The 26,754-nt window shown below is 41.1% G+C and overlaps 2 protein-coding genes across 3 annotated transcripts in view; one reads left to right on the top strand and one right to left on the bottom strand.

The window, feature by feature from the left end:
* LOC125260280 (E3 ubiquitin/ISG15 ligase TRIM25-like) overlaps nt 1-26,754 on the top strand; it is a 673,153-nt gene that overhangs the window by 387,158 nt on the left and 259,241 nt on the right. The gene's annotated exons all lie outside the window — the stretch shown is intronic.
* LOC125260305 (E3 ubiquitin-protein ligase TRIM39-like) lies at nt 1,140-26,754 on the bottom strand. The gene is made up of 7 exons (XM_048178620.1): nt 26,599-26,754; nt 19,150-19,469; nt 12,288-12,383; nt 11,935-12,159; nt 11,542-11,689; nt 2,214-2,240; nt 1,140-2,103 (listed from the first exon to the last, which is right to left on the bottom strand). The coding sequence occupies exons 1-7, from the start codon at nt 26,681-26,683 to the stop codon at nt 1,565-1,567; spliced, it is 1,440 nt and encodes a 479-aa protein (XP_048034577.1). The 5' UTR covers nt 26,684-26,754; the 3' UTR covers nt 1,140-1,564.

Below are 26,754 nucleotides of genomic sequence, written 5' to 3'. Positions count from 1 at the left end.
TTTTAACTGCAACCGCTGCCCTCTGTCAGTCAAATAATAGCAGTGGATAGGAACTTCAACTATAACAGTAAATAAAACTTGCTTAGACAAATCCAAATTAAACCCTGCGGCTCGTGACGACACATTAATGTCTTAAGACACGAAACGATCGGTTTGTGTGAGAAACCGAACAGTATTTATATCATTTTTTACCTTTAATACACCACTATGTCCAACTCCGTTCAGCTTCCGGTTAGTGAGGTCTGATCGCGCTCTGATGTCTCGCGCTCATTGAAGTATATGGGCGAGACATCACTTCCGTCGTCAGAACGCGTTTTTTGACCTCACTAACAGGAAGCTGAACGGAGTTGGACATAGCGGTGTTTTAGAGGTAAAAAATGATATAAATACTGTTCGGTTTCTCACACAAACCGATCGTTTCGTGTCTTAAGACATCAATGTGTCGTCACGAGCCGCAGGGTTTAATTTGGATTTGTCTAAGCAAGTTTTATTTACTGTTATAGTTGAAGTTCCTATCCACTGCTATTATTTGACTGACAGACGGCAGCGGTTGCAGTTAAAAATCATAATTTGCGTTCGACTGAAGAAACAAATTCACCTACATCTTGGATGCACTGGGGGTAAGCAGATAAACATCAAATTTTCATTTTTGGATGAACTATCCCTTTAAGCCCCTCCTGAAAAAGAGCAATCCGGATAACACCATACTGAGCAACTACAGACCAATCTCACATCTTCCTTTCATAGGCAAGATCATTGAAAAAGTTGTTTTCAACAAACAACTTTTTCAAGTTCTTAAGCTTGAATGGATATTTTGACAACTTTTTTCAATCTGGTTTCCGACCGCATCACAGCACAGAGACAGCGCTCATAAAGATGATAAATGATATTCGCCTAAACACAGATACAGGTAAAAGTTGTGAAATGAGCAAACCTGCAGTATATTCATGATGAAAAAGTTTTAGTTCTATACTACAAGCTTTCCATAACAAATCAAATTTAAATAAATTATTTATTTAGTGGCTAAAATAATAGACCATATAGTAATTAATTAGTATATACTGTGATATAAAAGATAAAAGTAAATAATGAGAGTCGTTTCATTTTGAATAAAAAAGAACAACTGATTTTGTGTTGAAATTTTATTCACAAACGAGAAGTCATGATGACATATATGAAATATAATTAGCAAAAACATGTTTATTTAAACACGCATTAACACACTTTACACAGGGTCTTGGGATCCAGAAACACTCTGGTAATTTTGGAAATGTTGTATATTGTGTGGAATTTCACTATGTAATATTAAATCATATTATGTAAAATTTCATAGTAGATTTGAAAATCAAAAACAAAGTATTAATGGAAGATAAGCAAACAAATCATTGTGTTGATTAGAAAATATAGACTCTGAATTGCCGATTCAAAAGTAACCGCAATGAAATATTTTTTTACACAACATATAACACAAATATTTCATTATAGTTGATGTTTTTTGAGGGCCTTTTTATTTACAAATTCTAAAAACAGCAATCTCAGATTTTATTTTATTTATTTGTTTGGTTCAACTGACCGGTGAGATAATCAGTGGGTTTGAGTTTTTACCTTCATTTTTAAGGACTGGGTAAAATAATGGATAGAGTTTCTCAGTGAAAGTCTGACCAGTGAAAGAGTAGATAAGAGATCTGGAGCCCACGTCATAAAAAGAGACCAGACCCTCCTCATAATCCACAAACACTCCCACCTTCTCAGGTTTCACTCTCAGAGATAAAGAGACAACAGGATTATCACAAGCTATATACTGATTCTCATTCCTCAGAAACACAGTCCAGACTCCATTCACAGAAGTCAGTGTGATCTTCTCCTTCCTGTTAATGGATTCTCTGATCACTCCTAAACCCCAATCAGTCTTTCCCTTCACCTGCACCTCATAGTAAAATCTCCCTGAACTGAATCCCTGCTTTGCCAGAACACAAAACCAGGCATCAAATCTCTTTGAGTTTTCTGGGACATTCTTCTTAATGTCTCCATGACTGACTTGTTTTCCATCATCAGACAGGATGAGACGTGGATGTGCAGTATCAGGATCCAGAGTCACATCCACTGAGAGAGATCAGACATTATCAATCAACTTCAGATCAAACATTTTCATGTGTGTAAAACACATTATAATCAAAAGTATTGTGAGTGTATTGGTGTCAATCTCACTGTACCTGCAAACTTCTGCACAAACCTCAACACTGTGAACACAGATGACAATATAATGATGAATTATTTATAGGAATAATTTCAGATTAACAGTTTCTCTCTATTGGCAGCATAAATTGAAAGTAAATGTTGATTGTATACTTACAATGGACGTCTAAACATACAGGTCGAAACATAATGAGGATTTAAGAAAATGTGAAGCTTGTCTTTTTTATCAAAGCTCTATTATTAATAATTCAGTAAAAATGTGTTTTTTGGGAGGCTGTAAAGTGTCTAAATTGTCCTTGTGAGGTGCGAAACATTTTTAGACAGAATATATATTTTATAGTTTGTACACAGGTAGTTACATCCTTTCCTTGTCATTAAAGTAATACTGCTCTAACATGAATTAACATGAATAAAACTTTACATAGGGTTAGTTGTGTTATTATTACAGTGTGATCTTTTACAAACTGAACTTAAAACTACAGTCTGTAAGTTTTGTCTCTTTGTCGCTTGAAACCTGCAATTGCAGTTATTTGCAGAATTATTTTCTTTGGTTGTGCATCAGCACGGTTCCTCAGAGGATGAATCTAATGTTTGTTGTCAGTCACCACACCGGTGTGTGGATACTGTACTTCAGAATCACAGATACTGTGTCTTGGAAGTATGACCAAAATAAGAATTTTCACTGGAAAAGTAACATCTGCCACTTTTGTTCTGACCAACTGAGGAAAAACAAGCATTACAATCGCACTGCCAAAGGTTATTAAATCTAAGGATTGCTTGGCTCATATCGCATCAAACCATGCAAAGTATTATTATTGTTATACTTTGTTCTCAAATTGTTAATGGTAACAACATCAGCATTGCGTGATGTGTATTTAGTGAGTATTAATGTTACCTGTATATTTCAATTTCTGTACTAGCCACTCTACAGTCTGAAGTCTTTTGCTTTTGACTGCAGGTGAATCTCCAGTTGTCACTGATGATTGTCATTTGGACCTTTCTGGATTACAATCCGCCATCAAAATGATAAGTTTAATTTTTGCAGCTGCTGCGAGAAAAGGCTATAAATGATCCGTCACCTGCAGCATCCTCACATGATATAGCTACTAGCTGGGACTCATTCTTTCTGTTTACAAATGTGACGTAATGACGCAAAGACGTATGGCGGCATGCTCGAATTTCCCGTGGAAACCTACCAGTACCACCCGAATTAGAACCATTGTACGTTTTGTGTGTGTGGCTCAGGGAGGACAGTGCCTTATTGCCCACTATTGACCAGCCGCCACTGGGATTAACCCATAATATTCCTTGAAAATATTATTTTCTTAGGTTAGGGTTTTTTTGTGTTCATACCCAAGCGATTTTCACTGGCGATGCGCAGAGTGAACGTGCAAATTCACTCCCTGACCGTATGTGGCGCTTGTGCTGAACGGTAGTGCAAATAAACATATTTATGATATTAATAAAGTTAAAGAAGATAAAAATGCAGATATAAAATGGCATACATGGCATTTGAGAGATGGTAGTCAGACACGGTAGTGCTATAAGTAACAATGACAGTAGTGCAAGTGAATGGTAGTGCAAATAAACATATTTATGGAATAGACATTCTCAACTATATTTCTTGAACTTAAAACAAAGAAAAAAACAGTAAAAATACAGAAATAATATAGAGGGTATGCATCGATGTCACTTTCCCGCCAGAACGCGCTCCCTCAGCTGGACTGAGTGGCAAAATAACTTGACTGGATTTAAAAGGGGAAACTGCAAAAACGTGAGTAAAATAATCAATTACACTAAAGGTTGGACTCGAAAGTGTTCCTTATAGCATGTCAAAGAAACCTAATCCATGGATATTGGCATGCAGCCAGGAGTCGTGTTTCCTGACATTTATATTTGCCTGATTTCGACTGTGAATATTTTATATAACTACAATATAGGTAGGTTTAAATCAGAGTAATCACTTATATCGATAACTTATTATATTGATAACTTATATCAATGTTATATATCGTCATATCTCGTCATATCGTCCACTTGTATAGTTTTTTGTCAGTGTTTATTTAAAAACACCCAATTATGCAGAATATAAAATGGTAAATATTTAATTGATGATTTGTCAACACAATATATAACAATACAATATATAGGGTATGATTTTACCTCAAAATCGTCTCAGGTTACTCATGTAACCATGGTTCCCTGAGAACAGGGAACGAGACTCTGCGTTGCCACGCTTTGGGGAACGTCACACGTGACTCTGTGTCTGAAAAACCAACTATCCAACAACGGCAATGCTCATTGGCCGGCGACAGCCTATGACGTCATAGGGGCGCGACCCGGATGTATAAAAGCGTGCCCGCGGGAGCAGTCATTATCCATCGTCTTGAAGGGACTGCCCAGCAGGCCGCCTGAAACATGGCAAGGAAAACGCAGAGTCTCGTTCCCTGTTCTCAGGGAACCATGGTTACATGAGTAACCTGAGACGTTCCCTTTCGAAGGGAACTCAACTCTGCATTGCCACGCTTTGGGGAACGATATACCAACGGCGCCATGATTGAGGAGAGTGCCTGCCAAAAAATATGGCTGATACAAAGGTCTCAAAGCAGTCCTCGAACTGCTCAGCAACTCCCCCTCGGGTCACACCAGGCTGTCGGTGACAGCATTCCCTTTGGCCAACAGCCCAAGCTGAACTTCCAAAAGGCTTCTACCTTTCTCTTTTAACAAATAGAGCCTAAAGAAATCGCTAAGGCGCCCGGGACCCACTTTCCCGAAGGAAAAAGTGGTCCCTTTAAGGGAATGTGGCCAAGGAACCAAAGGGAACCTCGGCCAGCCACTCTTGAGGGGAACGGGGTCACCCTCATTGCCACCAGGGCGGCCGACCTGGTCTTCTAGGGGAACAGACTTAGTCCAGGCCAACCCTGTCTGAATACAGAGCCTCTAGAATGCATTCTTGAAGAAGAAAATAGGTAAGAGTGACTGCAGAAAGGCAGAAACCAGCTCAGACCCACGCGTAGAGACGGGCATCCTGGAGAGCAGAACTCAGCTGAATGCTATGAACCCTCACATCGAGGGGAGATAATCCGCTCACCTAGGATCTACCCAGTGCTTAATTAACGCACTGAGGAGGCTGTGCGCTGAAAACCCTGAAAGGGGAGCACAAACCAGCCTGGGGCTGATTCTTAAGATGGGGCCTGATGAAGGCCCAACCATCATAATCAGCTTAGGGAGCTAAGCACTATTACAAACCCAACCCTAAGGGGGAAGCGCAGAGCTCACCTAACAGGTAGACTATGCCAAGAGCACATAATCATGGAGGCCCGGGAGGGACTTACAACATGACAACAGAAGTACACTCCAGAAAACGACCCGTTTTATGGTAAAACGCCTTTCTGAACACCTGTCTAACGTACAAAGACAGATAACTTCCATGGCAGCCAAGGAAAGCTGCACAGTGCTCCTTAATAATCCACCCAACACAATCCGACAAGCAGTGTACTCAGTAAAAAACACTTTTTACTCTTTAAACAAGAGGAGTACAGCGTACGCCAACACGTATTAAGGAAGGCCTGGAAGGCCTATAACCTCAACAAACACATGGCATCAGCTCGTGGTAGTGTTTAGGTCCCAAGCCAGATAAACAACCCGCAAAACAGGGGGTTGAATCTACCACTTGGGCCCCTGGCCAGCGAAAGTGTATATGACTAGTTCTCAGAGAGAAATACACCCAAAACAAACACCAGTGTGACCAAAAAAGGCGGCCCGCAGGCTTAGCATCCTCCAGGACACATGGCGTAAGTCTCGTGGCCGTTTCCAGGAGCCTAAAGATCCAACCTAGGCGCTAGGTGGCTCTTAGCTCAACTAGAATCATCGACTCAGAGAGGCAACAATAGGCTAAACCAAACCTCAGTAAGGTTTCACTACTGTCATCTCATCCTAAGCCGCACAGAAAAACACAATCTGTGCCAATATGTAAACTAAAAAGGAGGCCCGAAGGGGCCTACCGATTCAATGACACATGGCTTCAGTTCGTGAATTTCCAGGGAACCAAGCTACAGGGAACCAGCTCTAACCCAAATAACTATGGGAAGCTAACTGCTACCTGTGCTAGGCTACACTTTCCAAACAGGCAAAGTACCCTAAGTTATGTGACTAAAGGGAACCATACATAACCAACATGGCTTAAGGGAGGCTAGTTGAGCCTGCTACCTAAAACAACATGCTGCAGGGCCTGAAGCAGTGTAAAATCCAAAACAGTATGTGAGCAGACTGAAATCTATTATACAGCAGTATAAAACTATTGCTACTGTAACTAGAAGGAGGCTGAACAGTCTAGCCTACAATCACCGTTATATGCAATATAGCTGATAAACAGATAACTGAAAGGGAGCTGACAGATACTGACTTTTCTCAAAAAGTGATCTAGCTACCCTGAGTATGCAATCCAACAGGTGATGCACTCAGTAACCCTGGGGAAAGGATTCACCAGCACTTACATAGAGGCCGCTTTTTAAGAAGGCCTACCATAATAAGCGGGTGCCAACCTGTGGCAGCATATCAAGCTCACACACCAAACGTAGGGCAAACGTCTAGAACTCAAAGGAAACTTTGAAATACATGCTATTTGCAGAGAGAAAAAAAATAAAATCATTGCTACAGATTCTCAAATCTGTTCCAAGCCTTAGAGGACAAAGCTAAAATGCTGGCAAGTCAACTCAAACTTGAAAATATCAAGTGGCTCGGAAGAAAATATTCTTTCCTCTCAGCATGAATGTTCTAGAGAGTGGGGCCTAGCAATATTAATAGCATAAACTTATCTACGCAAAGATAAGGGCCTACCACCTGAGAAACAGCATCAGGTCTCTAACAAAGCAGTCTAAAACCTAGCTGTTACACTCATCGTTGCACCTACATAAGCAATGGGATAATCTGGGCAAAAAATTCAGCCGCTCCCCCAGGAGGAGGCCAAAAACTAAAATACATATGGGGAATATTTATACATACACCATACATACACTTAGTTCTAGCCTGGCCAAACAACATACAAGCCCTATTCAAAATAACAGGCGCTATAATAAGCCTGATCTCTACCTCGAAATTTCAGATAAGAAATACAGCAAAGATCACAGCCATCGCGCTGGGTGGCCGGTTAGGACCGCCACAAACGCATAAACAGAAGTGATGAGCGCCAGCTCAAACTATACTGACAATAGTCGAACGGCAGAACATACAGAGAGAAAACTGAACAGCAGCCATTCTGTGGCTCGCTCAGTCAGTCTCAACACTCCAGTTTTTTGCCCAAAAAACCCCTAACATATTTACTGTTACATATTCAGGAAACAATACAGGAATAAAAACAAGGTCGAACATTTAAGTGATTAAATCAGACCTTGTCTTACCTTCCCGCGGCTCGAAGACCAGAGATTCCTTCCACGTTCTTTCATAGGAGAAGAAAGATATCCCCGGTTCCATAAGCCTGCGAACCTTTTCACTATCAAACCAGAAGGCAGGCCTTCAGAAAAAGTTTCATCATGGGCCGGCCACCGGCCTGACTGTTCAAAGGTGTTATCCTGAACGCGCACAGATTAGAATTAAAAACATATCCCGGGAGGACGAAGAAAAGGGGCGAAGGAAAGTACCAAATCCTCCCTCGCCAAGAGAGGGGAGCAATCAGCGGCGTTGCTCACGCCGCTGATTGATCACCTCTCTCAAATCTCTCTCCTTTTCTTCGCATCCCGCCGCTTCTGAGACTTACTCCGAGGTGGAGGAGGTGCTCGAGTGGCGACACTGGATCTCTGGCCCTGCCTCTGAGCCTCGGCTCGAGGCGGACCAGAGCCTCCCGGTTGTCTGGGCCCAGAATCGGACCTGAGCGGTATGCACTTCTTAAACGCTGCTGAGCGCGCCCTCGCCTCCCTAAACTTTCCAACAACCACCTCAACGGAACCGCCGAAAAGTTCAGATGGCGGGACCGGGGCATCGAGGAGAGAGCCCTTCTGTTTCTCCCCGATGTCCGCCATGGTCAACCAAAGGTGCCTCTCCGTAGCCACCATAGCCGCCATCGATCTTCCAATCGAGGCGGCCGTTTGCTTAGTGGCACGAAGAGCCAAATCCGTGGTTTGGCGCAGCTCAGCCACCGCATCAGGGGACAAACCCTGCCCCTGATCCAGGTCCTTCAGCAGGTCAGTCTGGTACGCTTGCAACACTGCCATCGTGTGCAAAGCAGCACCAGCCTGGCCCGCAGCAGCATATGCTCTGCCGTTCAAACGGGATGTCATCTTAAGGGGTTTAGACGGCAGAGTCGGAGCCTTCAGTGTCGGCGCGCTACCCGTGGCGAGATAGTTAGCAAACGTCTCGTCAATGGGGGGCATCGACACATATCCATGCTGGCCCAATTCCTCCACATCAGCGAAATTCCCCCGCTGATGTAAATGAATCCTGGCCGAGTATGGGTTCTTCCATGCCTTCCCCACCTCAACATGTAGGTCGGGAAGGAATGGAAGGCTCACAGGAATTATAGGGTTGTGGTCGGAGAGAAACCGTTCGTCCAATCTGCCACGAACGGGCTCTTTCCTGACGCGCTGCCATGGCAGCTGCAGCCTGCCCGCAGCACGTTCCACAACCTCCAATAATTCCACATATGCTGGACAGGGAGGCTTGGAAGAGAAAGAGGTAACCTCAGTCACTTCTCCCTCTTCCAACGCCATCTCCTGCTCTCGGGGGCTCTCAGCCAGAAGAGCACTCGCTCCTGGATCCGATGATGTCAAGGAGATGACATCATCGTCATCCAGAAGCTCATCCCCGCCAGCCGCCGCTTGAGGTTGAGAGACCGTGACACCTCTCTCAAACTTAGCGGCGAGCTCCACCTGCGACCCCCATGAATGCAGCCGCCGCTCGGCCTCAGCACGAGCAGGACCAGATCCTCCGGGCACAGGTGTAGACGTCTCTCCCCTCGAGAAGAGCGTCAGGCGGGAACAGAGCGTTCTCATGGGAAAACGCTCACACAGCTCACAGCCAGTGTCCTCAAACGCCGACCGTGCGTGCTCTTCACCCAGACAAAACACACATAGGGTGTGAGGATCCTCCGGGGTCAGAAACCTCGGACAAGGATCCACACACTTCCTAAAACCTTTGCCCTCAGACATAGTTTTCAAGATACTCACAGTTCGAAATTAGAGAAAGCAGACAGTGGCAAGACACAGGCAGTCCCTGAAAGACGAAAAGATAATGACTGCTCCCGCGGGCGCGCTTTTATACATCCGGGTCGCGCCCCTATGACGTCATAGGCTGTCGCCGGCCAATGAGCATTGGCATTGTTGGATAGTTGGTTTTTCAGACACCGAGTCACGTGTGACGTTCCCCAAAGCGTGGCAACGCAGAGTTGAGTTCCCTTCGAAAGGGAACCAACATTTTGACACAAAATGATAACTGCAAATTCATGTTTCTCTGCTGGAGTCCAGCTATTTCTGTGAATGCAGTGATCCATTTGCTTCTTTTTTTCTGTAGCTTTCAGCAGTCTTTAAAAATATACCTCCAGTGGTGTATAAAGTACTCGAAAATCATACTTGAGTAAAAGAATAGATATCTTACCAGAAAATGACTTTGGTAGAAGTCACTGTTTAGAATGTTACTTGAGTAAAAGTTTTAAAGTATGTGATATTTTTTGTACTTAAGTACGAAAAGTAGTTTTTTTTATATATATATACTTTAAATGTACTTAGGCTATTGAAAGTAAAAGTACAAGTAAATGTAAAATACAAAAGGAGCAAAAAATATTATTAAAAATTGTTCTATACACAGTTTGAGCAGCATGATTATGTTCGGTTTTAACTCTTTCTTACATTTTGTTTCTTTGAATTAAAAAATGGCTAAATGTTTATTGTAATTTTTAAATATAAAAAATACTAATATATTAATTATACATTGATCGTTCATGTTAATTCATAGTGCAGTATAACTAATGTAAGAGACAAAATATGTTACAGTGCCAATAAAAAGAACAAATCGAACACATTTATGAAAAATGTTTCTGTAACTGCATGATGAGAATACAGTTTAAATATGCAACTTTGCTGGGTAATGAATGCATAACAGCGAACAAAAGGAAATAAACTAATGCAAATGAATGGTAGCCTAACAATCATCACATTAAACAGTTGCTGTTTTTGTCACATTGTTTTAACCGCTTGAGATACTACTAATGTTAGCATCCTCTCAGCCTCGACGGCAAACATACTACTGTTCTCCACTAATTACTTTATAATGATATGAAAACATGTAGGCTACTGTAGTGTACACTGTATAACATACCGTTTTGTTGTTCGTTTTAAATCTTTTTTTGAAGTGTCCCGATCTGTGCAGCGCGCAGCCTCACGTCACGTGTCAAAACGAACCATACGAGGCATCAGTGATAGTTTTTATTTCGCATCTAGAGGCCGCTCTCGTACTGTATAATGACAGCGCACACTTCTCAGCTGCTCCAGCAACGGACGGAACCCAGAAAATGAAATTTACCGCGGTTGTGCGAGCACTTGTTTGCACATGCTTGCTTTCAGTCTGTGTTCTTCCGACTGCATTTTGTAGTAGCCTAAGTAATGAAAATGCTTTGGGAAAATGTATCGGAGTAAAAGTATACATTTTATTTAGGAAATGTGGTGGAGTAAAAGTAAAAGTTGACAGAAATTTAAAGACTCAAGTAAAGTACAGATTCTCCCAAAACATACTTAAGTACTGTATACTGAAGTATTATTACTTCATTACATTATACCACTGTATACCTCAGATTTTGTGTCAAAGCTATTTGTACAGTCAGTCGCAAAGCTCTTTCCCGTTTTGAATGCGTTTTTCGTGGCATTCAGTCGGCCACATTCATTTACACGGTATACTGATACACGACCTTGGAAGCTAGGGAGCTGATTGAGATGCAGGGATAGTTTGTAGGGGTCTTCCTCGTCTGCTTCCTCTTCGTCATCTTGATATTAATGTGTGCTTGGCAAGACCGTTTTGTTGCTTGAGCAAGTTGTGTTTTACTGTAACTTCAGCATCTCCAGGCATGTGAACAAAAGTGACTCTCTCATTGGTCCAAGGCGTTTTTTTAAAAATGTCTTTTACGCCTAGCGTTTTTTCGCGTCGGTGTGCACACTTACATTGGCGACTTTTGTTTAGTCATGAGATGTTAAATGTCGGTGATAATTGCACTTGATATTCGTCCTGGTGTGTACAGGCCTTTAGTAATCCTGAAGAGATTGATTAGCTTGTTCAGGTGTGTTCAATTAAGGTTGGAGCTAAGCTCTGCCTACCCCTGTCTCAGGCACAGACAAAAATCTACTGTATTTGATATTCACATACCAGTTTGACTGAGTTTTTCATTTAGTGTCTCTTGAGATTTCTTCAGTTGAAGCAGAACTCCAATCAGAGAGTTCACATCCACATCAGAGTCAATCCTGATCTCAGTCCAGTTCTTGGTGTGTGGATGACTGTACAGGGATGAGTACATCTACAGCAGGAGAGATGACTGTTAAATGTGTTATTAATTTATATTTAAAGTTAGTATATTTTACAGAGTACCTTTCTAACACCGTTAACTCTTTTAAAAAATTTGACTTTATTACCATTTCAGTTTCTTTTGAACAATTTCTAAAAGACTAGTACAAACAAAGTGGTCAAGCAGTTGATCAGGTTTGGTAACAGTGTTTGTCCTGTAATATTGTACATGATGACTGATGAGACAGATTCTCAGACCTGTAAGACATGGAGATGATCGTCAATGTGTGAGAGCTGCTCCAGCTCAGTGTTTCTCTTCTTCAGCTCAGTGATTTCCTGCTGCAGCTCTTTAGTGAACTCTTCAGCCTGTTTCTCTACTTTCTTCTGTTCCTTCTTCATCTTCAGCTGCTCAGACTTACATCTCTCAATGGAGCAGATCAGATCAGTGAAGAGCTCAACACTGGAGGATTTCTCTGTGTTTCTCTAATAAATCGGATCAATTAGCAGATTCATCTATAAAGTTTTATCCATGTAATTGAGAACCTTTATTAAACAGATTCAAATATTATAATGCATTATCAATTTTGCAATGTTTACAAACTTCCACTCACCTTTCTCAGCTCTACTGAGTCCTGGATTTCTTTAATTTTCTTTGTTCTGTCCTGGATCATCTGATGAACGTCAGTTTGTCTCTTAGCCAAATTAATCTACATGCAGAGAAAAACAGATAACTTCATCCTCTGAAAAAAAAAATCTTATTAAAAGGCCAAATTAATTCAAAATTTTGTGGCTTTTAGTTAATGTGTTTGAGGATAATATTTTTATTCTTAAAAGTTGACAAAATTTACCTAGCCCTCTCACCTAACGACTACAGCCCCATTGACTCCCTGTGCCAATGCATTGATGAAATTAAAAATTGGATGTGCCTAAACTTCCTTCAGTTAAACAAAGACAAAACTGAAGTCATTGCATTTGGAAACAAAGACGAAGTTCTCAAAGTGAACATGTACCTTCACTCTAGGGGTCAAACAACTAAAAATCAAGTCAGGAATCTTGGTGTGATTCTGGAGTCAGACCTGAGTTTCAGTAGCCATGTAAAGACAATAACTAAATCAGCATATTATCATCTCAAAAATATTGCAAGAATTAGATGCTTTGTCTCCAGTCAAGACTTAGAGAAACTTGTTCATGCTTTCATCACCAGCAGGGTGGATTACTGTAATGGGCTCCTCACTGGCCTTCCCAAAAAGACCATAAGACAACTGCAGCTCGTACAGAACGCTGCTGCCAGGATACTGAGCAGAACCCGAAAACATGAACACATCACACCAGTCCTCAGGTCCTTGCACTGGCTTCCAGTTGCATTTAGAATTGATTTTAAAGTACTGTTACTCGTTTATAAATCACTCAATGGCCTAGGACCCCAATACATTGCAGATATGCTCATAGAATATAAACCTAACAGATCACTCAGATCATCAGGATCAACACACTTAAAAATACCAAGGGTTCACTCAAAGCAGGGAGAGTCTGCTTTTAGCTGTTACGCCAGCCGCAGCTGGAACCAGCTTCCAGAAGAGATCAGGTGTGCTCCTACAGTAGCCACATTCAAATCCAGACTCAAAACACATCTTTTTATCTATGCATTTGCTGATTGAGCACTGTGCTATGTCCGAACTGTTTGCACTTTATTTTATACGTATTATCTCTTTATTCTTTAAATTCCTTTTCCTGTTTTTATTTCATTTTTAATGTAATTTATATCTTTTATGTATCATCTTGATTCTGACTTTTAAAGCATTTTAAGTATTGCGGTAAAATTCTCTGTTTTTACTGTTATTTCTATTCCTTATGTTCTATTTTTATTATTATTCTTTATGTAAAGCACTTTAAATTACCATTGTGTATGAAATGTGCTATACAAATAAAATTGCCAATAAAAAATCAAGTTATATAATAAAAAAAACAATTAGCAGTTTAAAGGTAGGGTAGGCAATTTTGGAGAGGCTAGCAATTACAAGCTAGCTTTAAAAGCATGAGATCCCACCCTCCCTTTAGAGTGCTCTCCAAAGTGTCAAGAGACAGTGTTAAATTACCTCATGTCTCAAAGCACATAACATTACAATTAAAATGAATACAATACAATACAGAAGGGTCGAAGACTGAGAAGTACAATAATGGTTGTTTATTGACACAGCAGAGATGACAGTAGTGCAGGTGAGTATGTTGGTGATCTTGTAGATGAATGGAGAGTGATAGATGAGTGATACTGTCCTTTGTGTTGTAGTGAACATCCTGGGCGTTGATGGAGAGATGAAGCAACGGAGACGACAGACTCACACACAGACTGGAGACAGAGAAGGAGACTTGGAAACACTGGAGACAGGGATAAAAGGGTGGTGAGATTTCAATAGTGACACAATGTGGGATGAATGTAGTATTGAGGAGGTAATTGAAGCGGATACGTGACCGGGTTGATCTGCTTGGTGATGGTGAATGGGCCAATGAACCTGGGACTCGGCAAGGCAGACGCAGTCTGATGTCCCTGGTTGACAGCCAGACCTTCTGTCCTGGCTGGTATGCTGGAGCATTGGAACGGTGAAGGTCGGCTGTCATCCTGCGTCTGCGCAAGGCCCATTGAAGCTGGTGGTGTGCAGAGTCCCAGACCCTCTCGTTCTCTCGGAACCAGTAGTCGACAGATGGTAAGTCCGATGGTTCCCCTGACCAGGGGAACAATGGGGGTTGGTAACCGAGTACACACTGGAAGTGAGTGAGTGAGTCCGGTGGAAGGTTGTCGCAGGGAGTTTTGCGCGTACTCGGCCCAACCCAGGTATTTTTTCCAAGAATCCTGGTGGCGTTACAGAAGGTACGGAGGAAGCGACCGATCTCCTGAATCTTCCTCTTCGTCTGCCCGTTCAACTGCGGGTGGTATCCAGATGATAGGCTGACAGTCACACCTAGGTGTGAGAAGAATGCTCTCCATACCCGGGAGATGAACTGAGGTCCTCTCTCCGATACAATGTCCTCGGGGATTCCGTAGTATCTGAAGATGTGTTTGAGTTCAGCAGTCTCCATGGCAGTGGGCAGTCCCTTTAATGGAATCGAACGACAGGATTTATAGAATCTGTCAACAATCACCAGAATACAGGTACAGTCATTGGAAGCAAGTAGATCAGTTACAAAATCTACTCCTAGGTGTGACCAGGGTCTGTTGGGAACGAGCAGAGGATGGAGTTTACCGGAGGGAAGATGGCGTGGACTCTTTGAGATGGCGCATTCCTTGCATCCCTGCACGTACCTTCTGACGTCAGATGCCACCAGAAGTGCTCTTTTAGCAGCGAGAGGGTTTCATTGACCCCCGGGTGGCCGGTGCCTAGTGACGTGTGGGCAGTGTGGATGAGTGGAGTGCGCCGTGTCCTGGTGATATACTGCAAGCCTGGCGGGCAACACATTGGAGTGTTGGCGGAGGCATTGGAGGAGGGCATGGTTTCCTCAGACCAGGTAATGGGGCTGACGATGAGTCTCTCAGGAAGGATAGCTTCAGGTTCTTCTGGATTTTCTTCAGGAGTATACAGACATGATAAGGCGTCAGCCTTGATGTTCCTGGATCCTGGATGATAGGAGATAGTGAAGTTAAAGTGGGTGAAGAATAGCACCCAGTGAGCTTGTCTTGGATTCAGTCTTTTCGCTACTCTCAGATACTCCAAGTTTTTGTGGTCTGTAAGTACCAGGAAGGGATGTTTGGCACCCTCCAACCAATGCCTCCACTCTTCCAGGGCCAGCTTGATGGCAAGAAGTTCCCTGTTGCCGATGTCGTAATTGACCTCCGCTGGGTTGAGCTTGCGGGAGAAGAAGGCACATGAATAGATTCTACTTGGGTTCCCTTGCTGCTGAGATAGAACTGCTTCTACTCTGGTGGTTGAGGCATCTACCTCCACTATGAAAGGCTTGTCAGGGTCTGGATGGACGAGGAGAGGAGCGGTGGTGAATGCTTCTTTCAGGATGTTAAATGCATTGGTGGCAGCTGATGTCCAGGACAGAGACTTGGGCTTATTACGGAGGAGGCTTGTTAGTGGGCTGGAGATGGTGCTGTAATCCTGTATGAAACGACAATAGAAGTTGGCAAAACCAAGGATGCGTTGGAGTTCTTTGACTGTTGAGGGTGTTGGCCAGTTCCTGATGGCATCCACCTTCCTCTCGTCCATCCGGATGCCACTGCTGTCGATGTTGTATCCAAGAAACTGCACTGAGGGCTGATGGAAGGAGCATTTCTCTGCTTTCAGGAAGAGTTGGAACTCCCTCAGGTGTTTCAGCACTTCCGCAACGTGGTGTCGATGTTTGGCCATGCTCCAGGAGTATATCAGGATGTCATCGATATATACCAAGACGAACTCGTGGAGGAACTCCCGGAGCACCTCATGTATGAAGTCCTGGAATACAGAGGGGGCATTAACCAGGCCATACGGCATCACAAGGTATTCATAGTGTCCAGTAGGAGTCACGAAGGCGGTCTTCCACTCGTCTCCCTCACGTATCCGGATGAGGTTGTACGCGCTGCGGAGGTCCGACTTGGTGAAGACAGTGGCACCATGGAGATGTTCTAGCGCAGCAGAGACGAGAGGAAGGGGGTATCTGAACTTGACAGTGATATTGTTGAGTGCCCGGTAATCAATGCATGGCCACAAGCCTCCGTCCTTTTTCACCACAAAGAAGAAACTCGAGGCAGCAGGGGAAGTAGACGGGTGGATGTAACTTTGCGCCAGAGACTCCTTGATGTAATCCTCCATGACCTTCTCCTCCGGGATTGACAGGAGATCTTTCCCCTGGGCACTGACTCACCTGGAAGCAGATCGATGGCACAGTCCCATGGCCGGTGTGGAGGCAGCTTGGAAGCTCTCTTTGGGCAAAAGATGTCACTGATGTCACCTCTGCCGTTCAGTGTGCATCAGACTTGTGGTGTCCAGTTGCATGAGTACGTGGGCTGGTTCTGGAGGGCTGACGGATTCTGGTTGGCAGAGGAAGGTGGAGAATAGTGGCTGGCCCTGGTACTCTTCGAGACATGACTGCATACGAGTGGCGAAGCTTATGGAGAGTTGTATGAAGCGTTCAAGCATGATGGAATCCTCGTATGCAGCGAGATGCAACCGCACTCAAGGGTCCAATCCTTGATGATAGGTGGTTAACAGAGCTTGTTCGTTCCATCCGCTCGTAGCAGCAAGAGTCCTGAACTGAAGAGCATATTCATTCACAGTCATGTTGCCTTGTTTTAACTTGTATAATTTCTCACCAATTGAAGAGTCCCAGGCTGGTTTTCTGAAGACTTCCCTGAAGCGGTTCACGAAACTGGAATACGACTGGGTGACAGTATTATCTTGCGACCAAATAGATAGGAACTGTAAAAGGTGAGTCCAAAAACCTTTGTTTTTGGACTCATTTGATACATTTGGATTGTTTGCTCTATGGTTTTGACCCTATGACTCTTATTTGGATTACAATTCTGGATTGTCTCAATAAAACTGCATGTGGATCTTCAACCAAAGTCTCAGAGCAGTTCATCACAATGTCATGGCATAAACGCAGCATAGCTTTTTGTTTTGGTTCAGGAGAAACTGTAAAAGGTGACTTCTGTTTGTTTGCTGTGCTCTGTGACTGTGGCTGTGTCTGAATTCACCCCCTATACCCTTAATTTGGGCACTATTTGAGGGGACACCCATTTGTAGTGGCGTCCCAAACCATAGTGGACGTTATTGGTATATGAATTACCGCATCTCGCCAGAAGATGGCGCCCTCAGCTGAATCATCTATCCATTTTCCAAACCGCTGGTCCAATGTGGCTACTGCGTAATATCATACAGGTATAAATTTATTTTTACTTGTTTTTCAAATTGTTTAATTAAGGTTTATACATGCTAGTTTCCATGACATAGTTCAAGATACATCTTTTCATCTTACTGGAGCTGCCAGTTTGTTTGCTAAGTTTCAAATAATTAAAGCTGCAGTAGGTAACATTTGTAAAAATGTATTTTTTACATATTTGTTAAACCTGTCATTATGTCCTGACAGTAGAATATGAGACAGATAATCTGTGATAAAGTCAAGCTCCTCTGGCTCCTCCCAGTGGTCCTATTGCCATTTGCAGAAATACACCGCTCCGGGTAAGAAACAACCAATCAGAGCCAGGAGGAGTGTCTTAGCAGTGTCAATCAAGCTCCTGTGCGCGCTGATAACACCCCTCTCATGCACAGCACGTACAGACGTTCAAATTCAAGATTACCGGTGTGCCGCAGCTTTGCTTATGGCGAAATAAAATGATGTTATATGCAAAGGACAACCCTGAAATCTACAAGAAACCATGCCATACATAATTTGTCAGGCCTGTTTTGAAATTATCTTAGTTGTGTAGTTCTTAAAAAAATGAAACAAATCAAGCAGGGATACTTACTTGTCAACCAGAAATGTGGCTAACTCTGCATCGGTTTTTAATCCTTTCAGGGCACGTAACTCCCTCCACCTCGGAAAAGCCGCTCCGATATTTACCCTCGTTTTATTTCGAGCTCTATCTAATTCTTTCTTTTTGGCTTTTTTATCATCGTCATCTGTCTTTTTCCGTTTACCCGTCTTTATTTTATGAGCAGGTGCCACTCGAGGAATTGGCAGTTTGGATTGTTTGTTTGCCATAGGCAAAGCTGCGGCACACCGGTAATCTTGAATTTGAACGCCTGTACGCTTTAAACAAGCACAATGCAAAAGTGAGAGCCATTCCAGTGCACTCAGTGTCTGAATTCATTAACTAATTTTCATTTAATTTTGAAATGAAATGAAATTGTTGGTTTGACAAATAATATTTGGATAAAGTCCAAATAATTTTCCAAATTTAATAAAATAAATTTGAATAAAACACTTCAGCTGGCCATTATTGTCATAACATGATCTTAACCTGACATGAAGTCTTGTTATTTTTCACCCGATGGCAGCAATCTGGCAGAAATATGTTTCACCTTTTATTACATATTACATGAATACATAAGATCAATAAACTGAATTACCTAAAATCCCCCCAAAGTACATCATTTTATTGCTACTTCACTGTAACTTTTACTGTAAAGTTCAATTGCTGACTTAATATTTTGTATATTCAAATCGCTGTACAAGTCACTTCGATTTAAATTATATTAAACTGACTTTAAAAAATGATGAGATGAATCAAGAGAAATCTTGTACAACTTAAAAAAAATTAAAATTGATTAAATTATTTTGATGAGTTAATGTTATGGAAAAACATAACTTGCCATGACTTAATGATCATATCATTTTTACTGTGTGAGCCTCAGGGAATTTAATTTTATAACACTTAAACAAAAAAGTTACACTCTTGCTGTTCAAAAATAACATAACCAGGAACCGCCAATGTGTCATCAATGTAAGATTATACAGCTTATAAGGGTTAAAGTGTTTTTGTCTGTAACTCTTTACCTTCTTCTCTCGACTCTCCTCCTCTATAGGAACAGTGTTGTGAGTCCTGTGATCTCCTTCAGTGCAGAACAGACAAACACATGTCTGATCATCTCTGCAGAACATCTCCAGAGGTCTCTCGTGTTTCTGGCATATATAATCCTCCAGATTTTCCACAGCGTCGATCAGTGTGTGTTTCTTCAGACCTGTGACTCTGAGATGAGGCTCCAGATGATCATCACAGTAAGAGCTTTGACACGTCAGGCAGGACTTCACAGCTTTCTGCTTTCTTTTATCACAGATGTCACAGAGCACTGGAGGATCACTGGAGGACGCCATGGCTGACAAAACAATGACAATATAACATCTACATTGCTGAAAAAAGCAACTTTCATAATTTTTCTCAGAATACTGAAGCCTGACTGGTTCATGTCACAAATGGCTTTTCAGCCCGCTAAAATGGGCGGGGCTGACTGCATTTAAGTCGTGCTAAAAAGCGGTTTTATTCAGAATTTCTCTCCTTCACCCTCTTTCGCTAAGACCGCTCTCCTGCTAGCTCTGACATCGGTCAAGTGAATTGGTGACCAGCAGGCTTTTTCAGAGAACACTTCCTGCCTCGAGTTTGTGCCCAATGAGAGCACTGTCCTTAAACTAGAACTGCACAATTCTGGATAAAATGAGAATCACAATATTTTTTTTCAAATATAGATCACGATTCTCCCACAACTCTGAATATACAACTGAACAAAATAACATGTAATTTATCAGAGGCTCTGACAAGATATTAATCAATGGAAAATATATATTAAATTAATTTAAATGAATAATTAAAAAAAAAAGTTATTGAATGAATTCAATGACTTACACTTGTTTCTAGGGGTGTGGCCGAATGCTAAATCCATATTCAGAAAGGCACGGGAGAAAAAAAGTCTACAGAGACCCGAAAGGGACATGGTTAGTCGTTTGCTAGAAGGAGCCTGTTACTTTGTAGTACAACAGATTTCACTTACCACGTAAAGAGAGTAAGGTGTTACATGTACTGTGTTCTGTGACCTAGTTTTCCCCAGTCTGTTTCATTAGTTCATTGGAACCACTTGTGTCTCGTTAATTATCCCATCACCTTGTTTAGTTCCTTTGTTAGTCACATGTATATCTACCCTGTGTTCTCCTTCACTCCTTGTCCGTTCTCGTTGATGTCCACATGTGTGAATGCTGTCTATATCCCGTTGGAATCTCCTATGTTTAATTAAAGTATTGTTCTTCTCGTCATCTTTGTCTGCATCGTGCTTGCTACTACAGCCACCCGTAACATAAGGAGAGATGGCTGATATGGACAATGATGAATGTTTTGCAGTTCCTGAGCATCACTGACAAATATCTAATCTTGTGAAATGTGTAGTAAGTACTGACACAAAGCATGTGTAATTGCGAATCTCGAAAGTGAAAGTAAAAGCGTGTGCACATATTAACAGCAGCTTCCTGATGCTGGCAAATTATTTACATTATAATTACCCAACTACAGGTGCTGGTCATATAATTAGAATATCATCATTGATTTATTTCACTAATTCCGTTCAAAAAGTGAAACTTGTATATTATATTCATTCATTACACACAGACTGATATATTTCAAATGTTTATTTCTTTAAATTTTGATGATTATAAGTGACAACTAAGGAAAATCCCAAATTCAGTATCTCAGAAAATTATAATATTGTGAAAAGGTTCAATAATGAAGACACCTGGTGCCACACTCTAATCAGCTAATGAACTCAGAACACCTGCAAAGGCCTTTAAATGGTCTCTCAGTCTAGTTCTGTAGGCTACACAATCATGGGGAAGACTGCTGACTTGACAGTTGTCCAAAAGACGACCATTGACACCTTGCACAAGGAGGGCAAGACACAAAAGGTTATTGCAAAAGAGGCTGGCTGTTCACAGAGCTCTGTGTCCAAGCACATTAATAGAGAGGCGAAGGGAAGGAAAAGATGTGGTAGAAAAAGGTGTACAAGCAATAGGGATAACCGCACCCTGAAAAGAATTGTGAAACAAAACCCATTCAAAAATGTGGGGGGGATTCACAAAGAGTGGACTGCAGCTGGAGTCAGTGCTTCAAGAACCACTACGCACAGACGTATGCAAGACAAGGGTTTCAGCTGTCGCATTCCTTGTGTCAAGCCACTCTTGAACAACAGACAGCGTCAGAAGCGTCTCACCTGGGCTAAAGACAAAAAGGACTGGACTGCTGCTGAGTGGTCCAAAGTTATGTTCTCTGATGAAAGTAAATTTTGCATTTCCTTTGGAAATCAGGGTCCTAGAGTCTGGAGGAAGAGAGGAGAGGCACACAATCCACGTTGCTTGAGGTCCAGTGTAAAGTTTCCACAGTCAGTGATGGTTTGGGGTGCCATGTCATCTGCTGGTGTTGGTCCACTGTGTTTAATGAGGTCCAAGGTCAACGCAGCCGTATACCAGGAAGTTTTAGAGCACTTCATGCTTCCTGCTGCTGACCAACTTTATGGAGATGCAGATTTCATTTTCCAACAGGACTTGGCACCTGCACACAGTGCCAAAGCTACCTGTACCTGGTTTAAGGACCATGGTATCCCTGTTCTTAATTGGCCAGCAAACTCGCCTGACCTTAACCCCATAGAAAATCTATGGGGTATTGTGAAGAGGAAGATGCGATATGGCATATGCTCATACTTTTCATGTTCATACTTTTCAATTGGCCAAGATTTCTAAAAATCCTTTCTTTGTATTGGTCTTCAGTAATATTCTAATTTTCTGAGATAATGAATTTGTGATTTTCCTTAGTTGTCAGTTATAATCATCAAAATTAAAAGAACAAACATTTGAAATCAGTCTGTGTGTAATGAATGAATATAATATACAAGTTTCACTTTTTGAATGTAATTAGTGAAATAAATCAACTTTTTGATGATAGTCTAATTATATGACCAGCACCTGTATATAACTGCGAACATATATATATATAGACAGAAATATATTTTTTCCTCCCATCTCACGTGTATTCGCTTTAGGGGTTCCGTCATTTCCTTTCTGAATATGGTATTCGGCTTCGGGCATGTCTCTACTTGTTTCATTACTGGATGAATCAGATTTATTCAAATTTTTGAATGAGTGTTTTGAATTCAATGAAAAATACATTTTAACAGTCACTTGTCACCACCTGGTGGTGTAAGGTGTCATTGATACAACCGTTATTTGAAGCGCCAAGTTATGCCTGTTTCACACTGCAAGCGTGAGCAGTGCGTGAGCGTATGGAAAGCCGAGAGGGCCAAATACACGTGAATTTTAACATGTCAACAACACGTTAAACATATCGAAAGCCAAGAGGGCCAAACACACGTGAATTTTAACACGTCAACAACACGTTAAATATATCGAAAGCCAAGAGGGCCAAACTCACGTGAATTTTAACACGTCAACAACACGTTAAATACGCGTGAAAAATCAACGCGTTACGTGTATTTCACGCGTGAAATACGCGTTGAATACGCGCTAAAAATAGGCTTGTTTGAGATGCGCCTAGCCTCGCCTGAAGTTCAGCCGAGAGTAGGCGGCTGCAGTTAGGGGAGGAGCGAAAAAAGTGCAGGCAAGATGAACAGTTCTCTGTTCTCGTAGTGGATCAGAACCTACGAGATCAAAGGCGGATATCGCGGGATTCACACTCGTGCACTGTGTTGCTGATAAACTGGATGTAATTTAAGTTCTGTTGCTTTTATATGAAAATAAACATAATGATCAATACACCTAAAGTACTTGTTATTTATTTCCATTCAAAATATGTGTGTATCAATCATTTTTACTTTAATTATAGACATGTATTTATATATTTTTTTTTATATAAATGACAACGTCCGCATAACCGATAGAGAGATCACTGTGTCAGAGAGTTTGGGAATATTCACACATTATTTTTACACATAAAAACATGATATTAGAGTTTTAAAATCAAACATTTTAAATCAGATCAATACATCACGGTTGTTTAAACCAATAAGCTTTAAGCTGTGTCGTCAGCAAGTCGTTTCCCATCGTGCTTTTGGTCAGCGCAGTCGGTGGAGAGCAACTGCGCTCGACTGCAGAATCCGACACGTCCGCCTCGCCCTCGCCAGAGGTTTTTGACACACGTCGGCATGACATCAGAGCAAGGCGGCCCACCCTCGGACACATTTCTAACCGGCATGCATCTCGCGGTGATCACCGGTGATCGGTTCTGCGCAGAATTTGCTCATCTCAAACAAGCCTAATCTGTTTGAACGAGTCAGTGTCATTGGCTGCTGAGAACTTGGGTCAAACCCTTTTTGTGAGCTTAAGGGGGTGTACCATTCATTTACTAGGATGCCTCCATTTAACATGCTAGATCAGCTTATTCAGCCCTTTTATTTTGTCTTTTTTATATAACCTATAGAAATAACATATTTAAATTGCTGTTTATTAAAAAATGATTTATTTTTTTCCACTTATGCCATTTTTTAACAACGCCCTTACACTAACCGACAATAAAAATGCGGCATTATAAGCTTACTGAATGTGAGTATGCTCTCTCTCAGCCATATGACCTGCAAAGTTTTCTCTGGTGTGTGTTGGGGAGGGACACAAACTGAAGTGTGTGACTAGAGATGATAGACCTTCTGCACAGTTTTGTTCTAAAGAAATAGTGCAGGTTAGTAATATAATTTTAAACTGATAATAATGTACGATGCTCTCTCTGTGTTTGTGTCAGAACATGGTTGCGGAGCGCGATCGACATACTGTGACATACTGGATCGAAAATATGTGAAATAAGTTATTTCTACTCGACTAGTAGTAGTTCATTTAAGCCAATAGTTGATGATCACATTTAACTTCATATAATTTCTTAAATATTGGAGAGAATAAACCATAATAATGAGCGTTTACGCAATATATATCACTCAAGGGCACGCATAAACCTTGCCATAAAGAATCGGCAAAAGTAATGATTATGAAAGTGGCAAAAAACAGCAAGGAGACATTTTAATTGTTTATTAATAAACTAATGTTTTATGAATCAGTGTCGGAGGCAAAGATGTTGACATTGGTGACTCTCATCATCTCCGCAGAGATGCACATTTAATTCGAATTAGGCCTACATTATCAGAGAATAGCCTATTTTGGTTTTGAATTATTTCGTTTAAAAGTAGACATTTCACGCTTTCTGTATATTTCTCATGTATGTGAGGTAAGCAGCCTCGGTTTCGGTTTATTTAGCCTATAAGGCGCGCTCCAGTTCACGTGCGAGTGATCGCGCCCGCGCCTCCATGTCAGGATTTTATTGTCAGATATATTTGCTTCTTATTTATTAAATCCAGGTGATCGGTTGATGAAACATTGATTAAAATTAAGAAACAATTTTTACAAAGCGAATTTCACTTTATAGAAAGGCTTTCTACAAAACAAAACTTCATGAAATGGTCAAAATCATGTCTGACCCACTCTATGTCTGCCAATATATTGCGCATCTTATGATGTTTTGATCTTAGTCATGCAGTTCACATTTTTTTTATAATCAAATATTTAAAAAATAACATTAGGCTATAATAGGACTATTTAAACATAAAGAAAACGTATTTGGTTTCATTTTTTAATGGCTACCATCACGTATACAGTAGAAATTTCATGTCGTGAGCAAGAGGTTATTATGAGTCGAGTTGGATCAGCATCATTTATGTTTAGACTTATTAAATAATAATTATTAAATGATCTAAACCATTGATTGTGTTAAATTGTTCCACTATACACTGTATTAAGATTTTGTCCGGTTTAATTGTGTTTATTGCTATGCCATACTTTATTTTGCTGTAGCCTGCAGATGAAGTTAATACACTTAAAAGTCCAGTTATGGACAACAAAAACAAAGAAATTTCAAGTTTTTCAACTTCGAATCTCCTGTCGTCAGTTTCTGGCCTCCTACTGATGTGAAATATGAACGGGAGTTTACACAAGGTGATTATTTTGACGTTATTTTGTATTTGAGCTGCTATTTACTTTTCTTTTACAGTTCTTTATTTTTGTTTTGGAAAACATTTTCACTCCTAGCTTTCGCACGCACCAGTGTTGCCAACTTAGCCATTTTGTTGCTAGATTTAGCGAGAAGGTGTTCACTGCAGAGCAAATGGGTGGAGCTTTCGTTAGCTAACGTCCAGCGAGGAGGAGCGAATGTACAACCACACCTTAATCCTAACCTAACCCTACCCACAACTCTATCCCTTCACCCCACTGGACATCCAGAGAGGAGGAGCTTGCCATCATAGACTCTGCAGTGAGTACCACTTGGATTTAACAACTTTTCAGACTACCCTAGCAATTTTCAAAAAGCACCTAGCAACAAATTTGGCTATTTTATTTGGCAACTTTTAGCAACTTTTGTTACTCAATAAAAAAAGCACATTTTCATCTAAATTACACAAAAAGAGGAAACCATTGAACAGCTAGCCAGCCAGGCAGCACATCAGCCTGGAGAGAGCTGAAGAAAGATGCCTTATACACATCATATGGGAATTAAGTTGATAGTTGCAATTGTTCAATAATAATTGTTCAATAATTGTTCATATATTAGCTTGTACCTATAAATGTTGTTCAGTTAGGTTCCCTTGACCTCGGGGTGTGGTCTTGTTTCCTGGAAACGGGGAAGTGTTTTACATTTTAATTCTCTTTCATGTGTTGTGTGTGTATGATTGTGTATGTTGTAGTTGTGAGTTTTATAGTTTATATGAACATGATTACTCGTGTACGGGACTGGAGCGGCGCTGATCTTTTCACTTTTTAAATTGATTGATTGATCACGAATTCTAGTGTGCTGTGCAGGGCTGGGAATAACCAGCAGTGTTAAAGTAGGGTGTAGCCTACAGAGTAAATGTTCGTTGAACTAATTTAAATGCTGCTTTACATAAGGGTTATATTTCTTTGTATACAATTGTCAATAAAGTTATACCTAACCTTTCTATAAAGTCCTGGTGTTGTAATATACACTCTGTCATCCATTAATCTGATTAAACCTCTTTAAAGTTAAATTAGAGGTTTATTACTGATTTATATATATATATATATATATATATATATATATATATATATATATATATATATATATATATACATATTATTTTTTATTATTATTTATTTATTTTTATTTTTAAGGGGGAGGGAGCCTCTGACTGTTTCTTTGAAACGGGTCACCGAGTTTCCGCCTCTGGCCAGAACTGAAACTGATATCATGTGCGCTGTAGAACGATACTGCGATATTTCTTTAAAAGCAGATCCTGGAAACATTCTAATGGTCCACGAGCAAAAAATCGCGATACCGCACACACTCCTAGCTATATGAAAACCAGAAGATACGCTATCTAGGCCATGTTAATTAACTGGCCAGCAAACGTTGGCTCGCAACAGAACCTAGTTTAGTTTACATTAATTTTGTTAACATACCTTCATTTTGCGGTTTTTTCTCTTCCTCGGTTTTCTTCTTTTTTCTTTTCTCTTCACCAGAGGGATGCGTCCTTTTATGTGACATGACAGTTTTGCTGCAATGCTGCTGCCTCAATCAACTTCAATAGTCAAAAGTCACAGTTTCATTTTCCCTGA

This window comes from Megalobrama amblycephala, linkage group LG24 (assembly GCF_018812025.1).
Source record: "Megalobrama amblycephala isolate DHTTF-2021 linkage group LG24, ASM1881202v1, whole genome shotgun sequence".
Classification (NCBI taxonomy): domain Eukaryota; kingdom Metazoa; phylum Chordata; class Actinopteri; order Cypriniformes; family Xenocyprididae; genus Megalobrama; species Megalobrama amblycephala.
This window is presented reverse-complemented; position numbering and strand designations above follow the sequence as displayed.